Source organism: Dromiciops gliroides, chromosome 5, assembly GCF_019393635.1.
Source record: "Dromiciops gliroides isolate mDroGli1 chromosome 5, mDroGli1.pri, whole genome shotgun sequence".
Lineage (NCBI taxonomy): Eukaryota > Metazoa > Chordata > Mammalia > Microbiotheria > Microbiotheriidae > Dromiciops > Dromiciops gliroides.
In genome coordinates, this window is record NC_057865.1 from 287,193,130 (window position 1) to 287,209,004 (window position 15,875).

At 43.4% G+C, this 15,875-nt stretch overlaps 1 protein-coding gene across 29 annotated transcripts in view; it reads right to left on the reverse strand.

Annotated features, from left to right (window-relative positions):
- The window catches only part of RBFOX2 (RNA binding fox-1 homolog 2), a 305,017-nt gene that overhangs the window by 178,211 nt on the left and 110,931 nt on the right, over window positions 1–15,875 (reverse strand). For 17 of the 29 annotated variants that reach the window (XM_043966376.1, XM_043966366.1, XM_043966360.1 and 14 more), the window contains exon 3: window positions 8,859–8,915. The exons of the other annotated variants lie outside the window; for them this stretch is intronic. In XM_043966376.1, the coding sequence (XP_043822311.1) occupies window positions 8,859–8,915 (57 nt within the window). The remainder of the gene's footprint in view (window positions 1–8,858; window positions 8,916–15,875) is intronic. 29 annotated transcript variants of the gene reach the window in all.

Consider the following 15,875-nt stretch of genomic DNA (forward strand, 5'->3'; position numbering starts at 1 on the left):
TACACCCTGATTCCTGCTTCTAGAAATCTTGGATTTCTATGTTAATAAGTAGAAGTGGATGACTATACTAGCTGTGTGACCCTGGGTAAGTCACTTAACCCTCATTGCCTTGCAAAAAATAAAATAAAATAAGACTATAAGCTCCTGGGGCAGCTATGTAGCACAGTGGATAAAGCACCGGCCCTGGATTCAGGAGGACCCGAGTTCAAATCTGGCCTCAGACACTTGACGCTTACTAGCTGTGTGACCCTGGTCAAGTCACTTAGCCCTCACTGCCAGAAGAAGAAGAAGAAAGAAGAAGAAGAAAGAAGAAGAAGAAGAAGAGAAGAAGAAGAAGAAAGAAGAAGAAAGAAGAAGAAGAAGAAGAAGAAGAAGAAGAAGAAGAAGAAGAAGAAGAAGAAGAAGAAGAAGAAGAAGAAGAAGACGACAAATATAAGCTTCTTCAGAGTGGGGGCTTTGAAAAAGAAAAAAGTGCATGACTATTTACAGCCCCATTTTAAACTCTCTCCCTAAAAGTCTCATTACACATAAGGCCATTTATTTTTTTATCAGTCTGGTTGTGGGTAGAAGCAGAGCTGGAATATATTAAGGCAGCAGGGTTTCTTGATAACTTTCTAAAAGTCAGCTAAACATTGGAAAGATCTGAGAGGAGTCCCAGTTAGCCTTCTATCCATGTCTTTTATTCCAGTTTTGGATGGACTCCGAACACAGCCAAAACTCTAATAGAAGAGTTACTTAAATGAGTTCTAAAAATTCCAATGTCATTAAACTTTTTTAAAGTTTCTGAGAGTGGTGTACCTTACGCCCTCCCCAAAGAAAGATGTAATTTAAGATGGACTCAGAAAAAATAGCAGGTTATTCCAGGCCCACAATTCTGAGGGAAGAGTAGAGGAAAAGACTCACAGGCTAGGACTAGTGGGGAGGGCAGCAGCTGGGTGCCATTCTCTCCCTATGACTAGCCTAGAACCTCAGACACATCTGAGGTTTCATAGCTATTCATTTAATTGAACTAGTCTATGAAGGGCCCATGGTGCTCCAACATGCTGTCCTGGAGCACAAACTGAGACTGATTTGGTAAAAAGACAAAACCCAGGCTCACCCAACAATTTACTGACAATCCACAAGTGTGGCCAAGGGGCATCCTGTGTGATTCCAACTGAGGCAGTGAGTCAGGGTCAGTGCTGCCCATCTTGGGAATCTCTAGGTGGTTCAGGACCCCCTGCCCCCTCCTCCATCTGCCCCCCCCCCGCCCCGAGCTACACAGTCTTCAAGGCAAGATGGAGATCAAAGGGTTAAACGCCTGACAACTTCCCTGAGTTTCCAAATCACCAATTCCAGGGTGTCTTTGGCCACTGTAGGGTTACTGAACCATACCACTAACCTTTAGATAGCATCTGAGAGGAGCTGGAGGCAAGGGTGCCAAGTATGCACCTCAATATTTCAAAGAAAACACAGAGCAAGAAGGGACTTCTCTGGGAGAATTCTTTTCCTCAAGCACATGTCTGACCATGTCACTCACGGCTCAAAACCCTTCAGCAGATCTCATCTTCTCTAAGACACAAAAGACAAGCGTTCTTCAGTCCAGCACAATCTGCTACCAACCTAATTTAACAGCCTTACTCTGCATCACTCCCCTTCCCCAACTTGAAATGAACCAGTTCCTTCTTCTTGTTGGCCTCCCACAATGCAGCTCTCCTTCCCAGCTCAGGTGAGCTCCTTCTCCTCTGGAAGCCTTCCCTGACCCTCCAAGTCTGGAGTAGTGTTTCCTCCCTGTTCCTGTGTATTTATTATTTGTGTACACACGATCCTCTTTAGGGAATGAAAGCTGCTTGAGGGAAGAGGCTGGTTTTGAGCATTTTATCCCCAACACAGCAGATAAGACATCTGAATGAAATTGAATATGCTTTCAGAAGGTGTATGAGTCAAAGCTCCTGCCTAAAGGACACAGCCCTTCAATATGAACATGGGATGGATATCCCAGGAGTCTTGCTGGGACTCAGAAACAACTGTCCCCACTCTGGCCTCTCTAGATGCAACCATCCAGTTCTGATATTTTCATGTTAAGTTGGATCTCCCTCAGAACTCCTCTGCCATGACAGTGCCTCAGGCTCCAGTATTTGGCATATACTGATGTTGTAAACTGGTGCTTGTGTGTCCACTGTCTCTTTTAGACAAATGAAGCTTGTGGCACTAGTAAAGCTCCGACCACACAGAAATCAATGTGCTGCTGATCTTTCTGTGGTTGCCAAGAAGACTTAATGCTACATTACAGCTCTAAATCAAGACCTCCCCCCGCCCCAAATGTCGAAGACAGGTCCCCCAGGCTCTCGCTCCAACCCTAGGTGCACTTGCTTTAGACACAACTCTAACAAGTTTGGTTATGTCGTGTCCCAGCAAGGAAGGAGATAAGCATATTAACCACAGGTAAGAAGTGGCAAATGACAAGGAGGACAACAGAAATGACATTAACATATGGAGCAATTCAAAAACCCTAGAGAACATCGATACATGTCTGAACCAAGAACAAGAGGTCCTGCCGACACCACTAAACATGGACAACATGTGATGTGGATCATGAGAAGTACACACCATTAAGTACAGGTTACCTTTTGTTGGGTTTGGAAGGGAACAAAGCTGTCTCCAAATGGTAAAAGTAAACCAAAAGCACAGCAGTATTTGACAATGTAAACACCCACTGCGTGGAATAATTAGTTATCCAGAAAGATGCATTCCCCAGGAATTCTAGAGCAGCTTACAAAATGTCCTACTTTTTCCTTCATTGATAGCAAATAATTCCTTAAACTTATCTTGTTCCTTCTACCAAAATTATTTCATCTTAGTACCTCTCAAGTAACATTAGTAAACTAATTTAAGTTGTCTTTATCCCTAATGCCTTATTATCTGGGAGTAAAAAAATTATACACCAAGAAGCATGTCAGAAAAATCTCTCTTTCTAATGCTTTGCCCAGAAGCTCAATGACCATATGTCCAAACTGCTGAAGGAGTATCTACCACACAGTGAGGGAAGATTGGACTAGGTGACCACTACGATGCCTTAGAATTTTCAATTGTACTTCTACATCCATTCTATCTATCTGGCTATCTTTCTATCTATCCATTCATCCACGCACATATACACATATATAAACTTCATGTGTAAGAGTATTTGGAAAGGGAAAAAGGCTTTCAAAGCTTAGCCATCAAAACCATCTGACTCAACACCAGCTCCTCTCTCTCACCCTCTCCCTGACTAGTTCCCCTCATATTTTTTACTTTGCCACCCCCCAGATATAACCCAACCCCTTGCCCCCACATTTTGCTTCACATAATCCCCTCCATGGAATACCTTCCCTAATATTCCAATGACTGTTGAAAATTTACTTAGCCTTCAAAACTCAGTTTGAGAACTACAACCACTCTAGTCAAGAATGATCTTTCCATGCAGTGGATAGAGCACCAGCTCTGGATTCAGGAGGACTTGAGTTCAAATCTGGCCTCAGACACTTAACACTTACTAGCTGCGTGACTCTGGGCAAGTCACTTCACCCCAATTGCCTCACCAAAAAAAAGAAGAAAGAAAGAAAGAAAAAAGAAAAAGAATGATCTTTCCATCTCTTGTATGTACTTAGGTATTATTTTGTATTAGAAGAAATGTGCATATGTGCTTTATCTTATGCTTAAAAGTGAGTCCCTCAGCCATCTCTCTCTTTTGTAACAAACTCCTAGAAGCTGTCTACACTCACTGTCCCTACTGTCTTAACTCATATACTCACACCTCAACCTCTTCCAATCTAGTTTCTAATATAACTCAACTGTAATGGCTCTCCTCGGGGTTACCAGCGATCACATTAACTACCAGAGATGTCAATGCGCTGTTCTCAGAACTTTTCTTTCTTCACCTTTCAGAGGCATCTATCTGACATTCTTGAATATCCCACCCTCTTGGACACCCCACTCCCTTTGGATTTTCCAGACAATGTTCTCCCCTGGTTTTCCTATCTGTCTATGGATCCTTCTAAGTGTCTTTTGCTGAATCACCATCCTTGTGTTGTGCCCCTCACCCCAAATGAATCTTATACTCGGACTCTATTCTGGGCTCTATCTCTCCCACCCTTCTCCACTCCACATCCCATGGATTCAATTATCTTTTTCTATGTAAATGACTACCAGACCTATACAGCTTCAGTCTCTCGAATTCTAGTGCTACATCACCAACTAGATGCCTCATTGCATCTCATACTCAATATTTCTAAAACAGAATTTATCATTTTTTCCTAAGTCATCCTGTCTTTCTAATTTCTTGGTTTCTGGCGGGGTCACCACCATCTTTTGAATCATCTATGTTCTCTACCCCAGAATCATTCTTGGCTTTTCCTTCTTCCTTATCCTACATACCTAATCAGTTACCAAGTCTTGTGATATATCATGGAGGTAGAATCAACATCTGTCCCTCTCTCTATTCTCCCACCATCACTAACCACCCTAGGTCACCTCTTATCTGGACTCCTGAAAAAGCTTGAGCATAAAACTTGTCTTTTTAGTTTGGGGCTTTGTATTCCTAATGCCTAGCAAAATGTGTGGCAGATTATAATAAATGTCTGATGAATAAATGAATCTCCCTTCTAAAATCTAAGCTCTTTGAGGGCAATGACTGTGTTTTTTACATACACACACACACACACACACACACACACACACACACACACACACACACACACACACACATCCCGGCCTAACATGTGATTTTTATAACAGCTGACACTTAATAAATACTTACTGACTTCTATGATACAGAGAATTAAGGTGTGACAAAAACTCTTAAATACTCATGGCAGGAAAGGACACTGAGAGGTCCCTTAGCTAATCCCCACTCCCCTCACCCCAAAGGAAGGCATCAATTTTAATGTTCTAATCGTACAGTTTTTATAAATACATCATAACTAGAACACTACCTTTATTCTAAAGTGACCAGCTGGTAAACTGAGTCAAAAATGCCATTCAATAGACAGAAAGGTCTAAGCAGGCAAGAATTCTCAAAACTTATCAATCCTTTACAGTAGCTCTCCTAATCCAGGGGTACTTCAGGAAAGTGCATCCCTGAACTGAGGTTCCCTTTGGCATACATAAATAAATCAGTAAATAGAGAAATGAAGGCTGTGGGCTAGGAGTAGCAGGGAGGTAGTGAAAGAACCACAGTTGTTTATGTTTCACATACAAAGCATTAGAAATTATCAGTCTCCTTTCTCCTTCTATCCCCACTAGCAATCCTCCTATATCACTTCTGCCCTTTCTGGTTAAGCCTGAATTGGGCATCTACATGGGGGCCTCCACTTTCTCTCTTCTCATTCTCTTTTTAATCCATTACATCTGGTTTCTAACATTACCATTTTACTAAAACTGCTTATTACTTATGACCTTTCCATTGCCAAATTCTATAGCCCTTTCTCAATCCTCAATCTTGACTGTACTGCAGCCTCTCCTCTCTGATATCCTTCTACCTATGTGACTGCTCCTCAGTCTCCTTTACTGGATCCTCCTCCAGAGCACCCTATAACTGGAGGTGTCCCTCAGGGCTCTGTGCTGGGTCCTCTTTTCTTCTCCCTCTATACTACCATTACCATTTCCATGCTGATTAGTCTCAAACTACTCTATCCTGCCCCAAACTCTCCGCTGACCGCCAATCTTGCATCTACAACAGCTTTTCAGACATCTCAAACTGAAGGTCCAGTAGACATCTTATTATCTTTCTCCCTAAGTCCTCCCTCCCACCTTCCCTAACACTACAGAGGGCAACCCACCCTCCCCCAACCCCCCAGTCCCAGTCCCACAGGCTCACAACCTAGGGTTAACCTAGACATTTCACTCTCCTTTACCCACTGCCCCAACATCCAATTTGTTGCCCTGTCCTGTCTTTTTGATCTTGGCAAAATAACTGAATGTGTCCCCTTCTCTTCTCCGTTACTGCTCCCACTGTCACCTGTGGCTTCAAGAAACTGTAGCATATGCAGCAGCTCTGCCCCAGTAAGAACTGACATATGGGCTAAAGCAGGTGGAGGGTAACCAACAGGCCTCAAGCCCAAGCATATGAAGGCTGCCCCCAGCTGAATGGGAGGATGAGAACAATTTGTTCCAACAGCCATGAAGGAGGCTGAAGCTGGCTCTGTGGAGCACTTAGAGCTTGGTCAGACGTCAAAGAGGTCACGGTCACCTGATGCATTCGGGACCCCAGCCAGGTATCCTGACTTCTGTCTTGACACTAGACTTCAACAACTGGAAGGGGAGAGTGAGGCTGCTGACTCTCTGCAACTCTGCCTTGCATTAAGTCCAATTCATGTGCAAGTCAAGACATTGGGCCTTGTTATCATTGATCCTCTTCTCTGGTGCAGGACCTCATCACCTCACACCTGCACCACGGCAGCAGTCTTCTGCTGGGGCTACCTGCCTCAAGCCCCTCCCCAGTCCAATCCACCCTCCATTCAGTCACCCAAGTGATCTTCCTAAAGGCCAGATGTGTCCATGTCATCCCCAATCAATAAACTGCAGTGGCTCCCAACTGCCTCAATTTGATATTCAAAGCCCTTCAGAACCTGCTCTGACCCCACCTTTCCAGTCATCCTATACCTTCCCCCTCAGCACACACTCTTTGTTCTAGTGACATCAGCCGGCATCTCTTGGCTCCATGTTATTTCTCTGGCTTTCTCCCCATGCCTGGACTTCTCTCTCTCCTCATCTCCATCGACTGACCTCCCCAGCCTCCTTCAAGTCCCAACTAAAATCCCACCTTCTCCAGGAAGCCTCCCCAGCCCCTCCTTATCCCTCTAATGATCTCCTATCTGTCCTCTATATAGCTTCTTTACACAGAATTGTTTGCCTCGTGTCTCCCTACAACAATGGGAGCTCCTTCTTATATCCCCAGCACCCAGCACATAGTAGGGACTTAAATGGTTACTGATTGAATGATATTATGAAACTTTATGTGCTTGCTTTTAAATTGCCTTGTTTTAAAGAGTTAACTGCAATATCTCTCCATCAGTGGTTTCTAAAACTTTCTAACAGGTTCCCTGGAATCCACATCTTTTCTTGTTCACGTTTCAGATATGCTCTTGGGAAACAAACTGTCTAGGGGTGTCAATGATTAGCTGACAGTCAGACACAAGTCAAGAATTTGTTGCATGGTTTAAATGGTCACATCGTGATAAACAAAAAGTGTGAGAAATAGACTCAGGCAGAGCATGAGAGCGCCTTGTGTGTAGAAGATAGAACAAAGATCTTATCAATTTGTACCACAAATAGGTTATAATTCTATTATGTGTGATCTAAACAAGTAGCTCAAATGGCATGTGAAGTTTTCATTTAAAATAATTATGCCTCCCTCCCCTTGACTATCAATTCTTCATTCACAATTTAGGAGGTTTGTATGAAAATCATGTGTGAAGACTAAGATAGTAACGTGGATTTGCCACCTCACCTGGGTTTCCAGGACAAAACTCATATTTGGCCATTAATGTTTTGGTGAATAGCAAGTCAACCTGCATGCGAAATTATATCCTGGTGCCATACACAGCAAGGAGGCCACGTTCAGAATAATTAATACCTTAGTAACAGTAATGAATTCAGTTTGACAAACTTGAATCCCTCCAAAACTGCAGCTTCTTTCTCCAAAACCCACTTGTCCCACAAATGGGAAACTACAAGTGTGGGAGAGATGTTCTACAGGGAAAGATAAGAGCCTATTTATAGTCCTGTCAGGTGCTCCATCCTTGAGTTGTAGCACAGTTTCTACTTTAAGCGTGATTTGACCTTGCCTGACTTCTTCTGTCTCTAATGCCCCTTTAAAGCACAACTTTCTCGTGGATCTTAATTTTCAGAGTCCCTCCTCTCACTGCCAAAGCAAGCACAGCCATACTACTATAAGCAAAAGAAAATAAAACAAGAAATGGAAAAGAAAATCCCCTCCCTTTCCTCAGTCTCTGGTCAGAGCAGACTGCTAGGGAAGCTAGGGAGAGAACAGCTAGCTATCCCTGCCTGGCAGAGTTTAGGAGAGGGAAGGAAGAGAGTTATGCTCTTTTAAAAGAAAAGTTCAAATGTGAATACTATAGCTGTCCCAATGGCATTGTGAAGAGGCAGAACTAACAGGATTTCCCATTGGGACCTATGTGCAGTTCTTTGACCATAAAACAAGAGGATCTTCTTAAGGAAGAAAGGAAATTAGGTGGAACAGTGGCAAGAGCACTGGGCCTGAAGTTGGAAAGATCTAAATTCAAATTTAGCCTCAGGCACTAACTGTGTAACCCTGGGGAAGTCACATAACCATTTTGTGTCTCAGTTTCTTCTTGTAAAAATGGGGACTGCAATAGCACCTACATCCCCAAGTTGTTATGAGGCTCAAAGGGGAGATATATTATTTGTAAAATACATAGCATAGTCACTGACACACAAGATGGGCTCAGTGAAGGCTTATTTTCCTTCCTTCCAGCTCCAACAAGTTATTATTATATGTATCTGTCAATATCTTTAAAAGCAAAAACCAAAGTTTCAAGCCCTTTGTGTATAAAAGGAGATGACTAAATTCGATACGTGTTTATGAAAAATTGTAGCCTCTTTCTGCTGTGTGTCCCAGCTGTTGTCCTTAGAGATTGAATTCTTGACCCTAGCAGCTGCTATCTTCATATCCCCTCCTAAAGGAGCAAGTGATAGAGAATCTTTTTCCAGTGAACAATCCTTTGGTTATAACTCCCTCAATAAATGCAATAGACAAGCTGTTAACACCTTACCCATAACCCAAAGCACAACTCTTACTACTTCCTCCTAGGTGAGGGCCAGCAGGTTCTGACCCTCACCACTGTGCCACCACTCACCACCATTAACCACCATAACTCCTTTGGTCCTTTGTAGAACAATGCAGAAATCTGGGCCTAGAACAACAAACATTGATTAAGCACTTACTTACTGTGGTTAAGCACACTGTGCTGGATGCTAAGGGAGATCAGCAGGTTAAATAAGACATAATCCCTGACCTAGAGAAACTTAGAGTCTGGTGGGCAATATGACAACACCACAGATAGCTATAATAGAGACTATTAAATGGCAAATGCACTAGAGAAGATCAAAGTATTATATGAAGTCTGAGGAGGGAAGCTGTTACTATCAGGGTTAGCCTCCTGAAGGAGGTGTCATTTGGGGAGAGTTTATAAGGATGAATAGGAATTCGACAAATGAATAAAGGGAAGAAAAATATTCTGAGCATAGGGAGTTGTGTGAGCCAAGGCATAAAAGCATATTCAAGGGTCTAGTTAGGCTAAAGTGTCAAATATGTGAAAGGGAGTAAGATGGCCTAAGTCTGGAAAGGCAAGATGGCACCTGCTTACATATGGCCTTGAACACTAAGCAAAGAAATCAGAAGTTGGGAGCAGAAAAAAGACACTGGTGGTTTCTATACAGGAAGGAACTGACCAGATCGACATCTTCTGACAACAGCACTGAGAAAGGATTGAAATTATTACAATAATCCAGGTTGTGGTAAGGAGGTCCTGCACCCACTGGGGTGATGGCAGTTGGAGGGAGGGGACCAACATGTGAGCCACATGTATGGAGGAGGGAGGGTCAGGAAGGGAGGGAGGGCCAGTCTTATGTCCCCAACCCCTCCTCTACGGTCAACTCCCTGATCAGACAAGCTATTGGTCATCTCTACTTGCTTGAGCTTTCATACAACTCCCTATGCCAGGCCCAGCGAGTTTCCATACACCCTTCAAACCCCAATTACATGTCACCTTCTCCAAGAAGTCCTCTATCCCTTCAGCTGGCAGTGACCTCCCAGGCCTCCAAGAGGACTACACCAGTACAACTCAAGCAATGAGAAGAGTAAAAACAAAAACCAAAAAAACCCAAGAGCTTAGGAGTCAAAACAAAACCTATTTGTGAACCACTGCTCTAGAGAAGTAAGTTCCAATCACCAGGGTTTTCTGTCCAAATGGGAATGTCTTCAAAACTCAAGTTTGGTCTTGAAAAGATCAATGCCCCAAGAGTCCAAAGACCTGAGCTCTAATCCCAGATCAGCTACTAGTTTGTACTTGGGATCAAGAAAATATGTATTGCTTACTATGTGCTAAGCAATAAGATGCAACTATAGGGTGTCCTCAAAGTCTGAAAAGAGTTTTAAGTTTTAATAGGACACCTTCCACAATAAGACAGTCCTTAACCTCAAGAGGCTCACATTCTAAAGGAGAGGGGAGGGCCAAGATTGGGGCACTATGGTTGAGAACGTAACTGGCGTGATGAGTGAGACCATGGGGAAGTGGATTCACCAGTCTCTTCCAGGAACATTAGTGAAGGTGATTTGATCTTGGTTGGGTGGTGGGAGGGGAACGTAGGAAGCAGTAAGTGAAGCATGGTTAGTCTCTGCCTGACATGAGGCAGTCCTCAATAAGGGTCAGATAGAAGTTCTGGGGGTGAATGAATTAAAAGTTCCAGAGCATCATCACTAGCCAAGGCAGCAAAACTGCCAAGGAGGTTGTTTAGAAGATGGCCAGGTGCAAGCACTAGTCATGTCACTAACTCTGGGCCTCAGTTTCCTGAGAAGGTTGAGCTAAATGATCCCTAAAGTCCCTTTCCAGATCTAACATTCTATGACTCTACTACTTCCAGCTTTTACCAAGGAATTCAAAGCACCAAGTCTCCTCCCTCTCTGTAACTTAACAGGGACATGTAAAATCAATAGAAATGGTAGGTCTGCATGCCAATCCAAAAGAAACCAGGCTTCAGAAGAAAGTGAATGCTGAGTAGGCTGATTTTAGAAAAACATGGAAAACTTGAATAAAATAAGAGTGAAATGAGCAGAGCCATGAGAATGTTGGATACAGCAATAGCACTATCATTCGAAGAATAACTGTGAATGACTAAAGATATTCTGAGTATTAGAAATATTTAAATCAACTACAAAGAACCTATGAAGAAAGATGCTATCTACCTCCAGAGAAAAAACTGACAAATAGAAGTATGCATATCATGGAATGTGTGTGTGTGTCTGTGTATGTGTGTGTAGAGGGGTGGGGGGCCTTCTCTAGCTTATAAGAGGGAGGGAGAGAAACTTAACATGTAACCAAAAAAATTTTTAATTTAAGAAAAGTAAAAACTGGGGGCAGCTAGGTGTCGCAGTGGATAAAGCACCGGCCCTGGATTCAGGAGGACCTGAATTCAAATCTGGCCTCAGACACTTGACACTTACTAGCTGTGTGACCTTGGGCAAGTCACTTAACCCCCACTGCCGCTCCCCCCCCCAAAAGGAAAAAAAAGAAAAGTGAAAACTTTTTAACTAAACAAAGTCAACCTTAGGCTCTACTTCAACATTTATTCAAGATATTTATGCTAACTGAAGGCATTTCTGTTATCAGGAAGGATCTTCCTAAGATAATAAGTATAGGGAAAGTGGAATTAAATTTGTGGTTCTTCAGGGTCCACAGCTTAGCTGTTCAATTGGTTTTACTGAACTGTAGGAGAAGGGGCTTGGTATTAAGCATTTAACCTATTTGTCAAGAAATGCATTTGACTATGCCAATTTTGAAACACTGCATTGCTTAAAAAAAAAAAAAGGTTAGATTAGAGCAGCCCAATACAAGGAGCCCTCATTAGTTGATCTATCTTAAGAGAGAGATAGGAACTCCTTGATCTTTCACAGTCCTTTCCAAGCTCTGCCATGTTGCCTACCTTGGTCCATCCCGATCCCTTCCTCCACAACAGAGAAAAGGTTCTATCCCTACCAAGTTTCTTCCTCTGGGGTACTAAGGGCATAGGAGAGGCAGCAGAGTCCTAGACAGAGAGAGAGCGGATCCCAAAGCCAAGAAGGCCTGCATTCTGGGCCTGCTTCTGACACCCAGTAGTTGTATGACCCTGGAAAAGGCACTCTGACCTCTCAGTGATCCAGGCAATTCTCTTAAGACTACATTTCCCAGAAAGTACAGGCTTCTATTGATGAAATTACTTTCACCAGGAAGTCTCCTGGACTAGTTAAATCCTTATCCCTACTGAAGGCAAATGGGTGGAGCTTAAGGTTTGTTTGGAAGTTTCCAGGTGAAACTGTGGAATGAAGACAGGAAATGCTGCTTCACTCCAGCCAGATTATCTGGTGATGCTGATGGGCCCTGAAACCTGTGCCTGGACAAGCTATGCACCCAGCGGAACTGAGAAGAGTCTTCCCCAAAAAGCCAAGTTCACATCCAAGCCAGTACCTCCCAAGCTACTAAGATCATTCACCAAACATAGGAGACTAGACTGGGCTGGGTGGCGGTTCTTCCTCCTATTCCAGGTAGGGCCATTTCCCCCTCTGCTAGGTTGGGCCGGCACAGTGGGAGTAAGGAAGAAAAAGGAGGGAAGTATCCCTCCGTATGTCCCCACCCTGGTGGGGGATGTCACTCATTGGCCAGTTTTGAAAGCAAACTTTCACCAAAATCTGTCAGCTAGTTCTGATGCACCCCTTCGACCTCCATCAACAAGAGAGTTCTAGTTCTCGAATTACCGATTTCTTAATCCAAGTAAATACTAAAGGATGATTTCATTTTCCTCTAACAGTAGGTCATCAGCTCTGGGTCGTGCATAAAGAACTCCAAACCTCTGCCCTCTTGAGCCTGCAACTTTGCTGGCCAGTAATACCCTACACAGATTTCTACCTCTTCGCCTTTCTCTCTTCTATTTCATAGGCTTTCACTTCCCACAGTGTGTCCTACAGCATCAGGCTGCTTGCCCATCCCTCTTTAACTGTAAAGAAGGATGTGCAGAGAGCTGGGCTCCAGAGAGAGGAGACAATAAGAGAGAGAAACCCAGTACAATCCCAGACCCCCTGGGAAGCCCACCCATGTGATTAATACAGGCTGAAACCACTTAACTGAATTAGCTACATAAAACCCTTTCATCCTTGCTAGATTTCCCCACCAAGGGCAAGCTACAGGAAGTGCATTTCTGCTCAGGGTCTCATTACCAACCCATCTTCCCCTTTCTTTACCACCTTCCTGGGGAGGGCAGAAATGACCTTCAACCAAAAGAACATTCTTAATTCTGAGCAGGTACAGGAGGTAAAATTTGCTCCAAGGCATTCAAAGGTATCTCCACACTCCATGAGTTTAAATACAAAGAGCTACATCGGAGTCAATGCTCATTCGTTTTGTTGCTGGAGTTTAAATATAATTAAATTGAAAGGCCCAAGAATTTTGAAGGCCAGGAGTCAAGAAAATGAATAAATTATTGAATCCTGCCTCCAAAGCCATCTGCAATGACTGTGCCTGAAAATTCTCTACACAATTTCTCCAAGTGGCATCTATTTCACCTCCAGATGCCCTTCCATGGGTGTGACTTTCCTAGATCTCTGATTAACAGTTTTCTATAGGTCTAGCCAAGATCGGCTTCTCTGCAATGCCCTGTGGAACCAAGTAGAACCCTGTGAATCCTGCTTCTATGGAATCCTCTGTGTGTGTGTGTGGGGGGGGGGGGGGTAAGTACACACTTACAGTTACTTGTGGGTATTTAGTGGCACCTAAGGTTCTTGGCATACACATTATTGAATATTCATGATACCCTCAGGAAGATTACAGGGTTCACATGAGCAGTGACCATGCAGAGAGGGTGGAGTAGATGATGGCTGCAGAAAGGGCAGGCTTACAAATCAGTCACTGAGCCCCAAACTTACAAACCAGTGAGTAGTTTTCTCACACACACCCTACCCCAGCAACCTCTCCTCTTGATCCCAATTTATTCTCTCACCCTCTCACCTCTACGACCAACTCTGCCAGTGGTGAAAACAGCAAGACTGGGGGCCTTCCCAGCCATGAAAACAGATCATCTCTCACAGGGTCTGAGGAAGCCAAGACAAGGACAAAGTCAATTAAATTCAAAAAACACTTCCTAAGCACCTACTATGTGTAGGGCAAAGAATTAGAACTCGAATTCCTGGCCCCTGTATCAGCCCTCTATCAGGGCATGTAACTTTAAGAGTAGCTGGAAAGTAGATATAAGGTCTTGTATTTCATTATTCCAACCAGAATAAAAGAGCCCATCACAGGCAGAAAATCAGCAACTAAGTTTTTGGGGTGCTGCCTAGAAGATTTCTAGAGTTCCAGGTCTAGCCCAGACCATTAGTTTTAAGAAGGCTGCCCTTGTCCCTTGGGTATTAAGCACTAGGGGGCAGTTGTCAGTGAAGGCATCGGGCATCTAAAGTATGTGCCATTTGTCTACTACAGGCACACTCCAACAGTACAGCTAAGACAGACACACAAGAACCTTATATTTGGCTTTCACTCCAGGTAGCTAGATGGTGTAGCAGATGGAGTGCCACGCCTAAAATCAGGAACATTCATCTTCCTGAGTTCAAACCTCACTAACTATATGACCCTGGGCAAGTCACTTTAGCCCATCTGCCTCAGTCTCCTCATCTGTGAAATGAGCTAGAAAAGGAAATAACCACTCCAGCATCTCTGCCAAGAAAACCTCAAAAGGCTCATGAAGAGTTAGACGTGGTGGAAAACTTTAAAAAATTGTCAGAACATTAGAGTAGGACCAGAAAGATGGAGATAATCTCAATCTCCCTCCCCCAGTCAGATAAATTGCATAGACAAAACCAATCTGCAGGTACTCAACAAACTGGAAGCCCTCTAGAAAAGGGTCTCTGGGGGAAAAGTGCTGCAGTAACCAAGGAAAATGAACTGAGATTAGATCAACAAATGCTTCTCCCATTCCATGGGAGGTATTGTGAGCCAAAATGGTGCTGGCCAACAAACAGCCCAGCACACAATAAAGTCCTGAATGCTGCACGTGCTCTTCATTCAGAAAGTAGGAGTCAATACCTGTCCCTTTTGTATATTCCTCCTTTCCTCTTTCAAGGTCCTTCCTCAAAGGGACTTCCTGGGTTTCTCACAGTACCTGTATCTTCTCTCTCATGCCCAACACCTCTATTCCACTTTACAGATTTAAAAAAAAAAAAACTGTTCCTTTTAAAACCTAGAACTCTCAGTCTTCTTGCTTTCAAGGTCAAGTGAACTAGAGTTATGTGTTCCAGAAGTCTCTTCTTTCTGAAAGCTCACTCTCATTCATCTTTTTCCACCACATCCCATAATCATCAGTCCTATAACCAAGTATTCAGTCAGCAGCTCTGTCTTATACCTTCCTGCAATAGAGTATTTGAGTTTCCTGGAGAAGTGGCTCATCCATCACACACTCAGGAAGGTAGTATCCTAAGGGATATAAAAAGAGCAAAGCCCTTTGCCACTGGTAAAGATGCCCTCTCTCTATAGACATTCATGTTGGAATAACTTTGGGGAATAATTTGCTTCTCCGCCCCCTCCCCACACCTTCTTTGGGCACAGAGGGTGAAGAGGCTTGGTCTAGTGGGAAAAGTGCTAGTTTTGGAGCCAGAAGAGCAGAGCTGAGTGTTCAAGTCTCAGACCTGGTCTTTATATGTGGGTCATGGGTCACCTTGGGAAAGTCAAGTCACTTCCCTGGGTCTCAGTTTCCTAATTTATAAAAATGAGAGGGCAGAACCAGTTTGGGAGTTCTTAATCTTGGGGGAGGGGGGACGTTAGGCTTATAAACCCTTCTCAAAATAATTTATTTTAAAAGTCATAATTGAAGGAAATGCTAAATTTCAAGCAAGTTAATGAAAATACAGATGTATTTTTCCCTATCCAAGTTCACAGTCTCCCTTGAAATCTATCCATTGACCAAGGGAGGAGGGGACGAGAGAGATAGGGGTATACACCCTAGGTTAAGAACTCCTCAATTAGATGATGTCTGGGGTCTCTTCTAAGTTTCAACCTATAATCTTAAAATCCTTTGTGAAACTATAACCCTGAGGCCAGGTTAGCTCAGTGGGTAAAAGTGTATCTTTTTGCAGT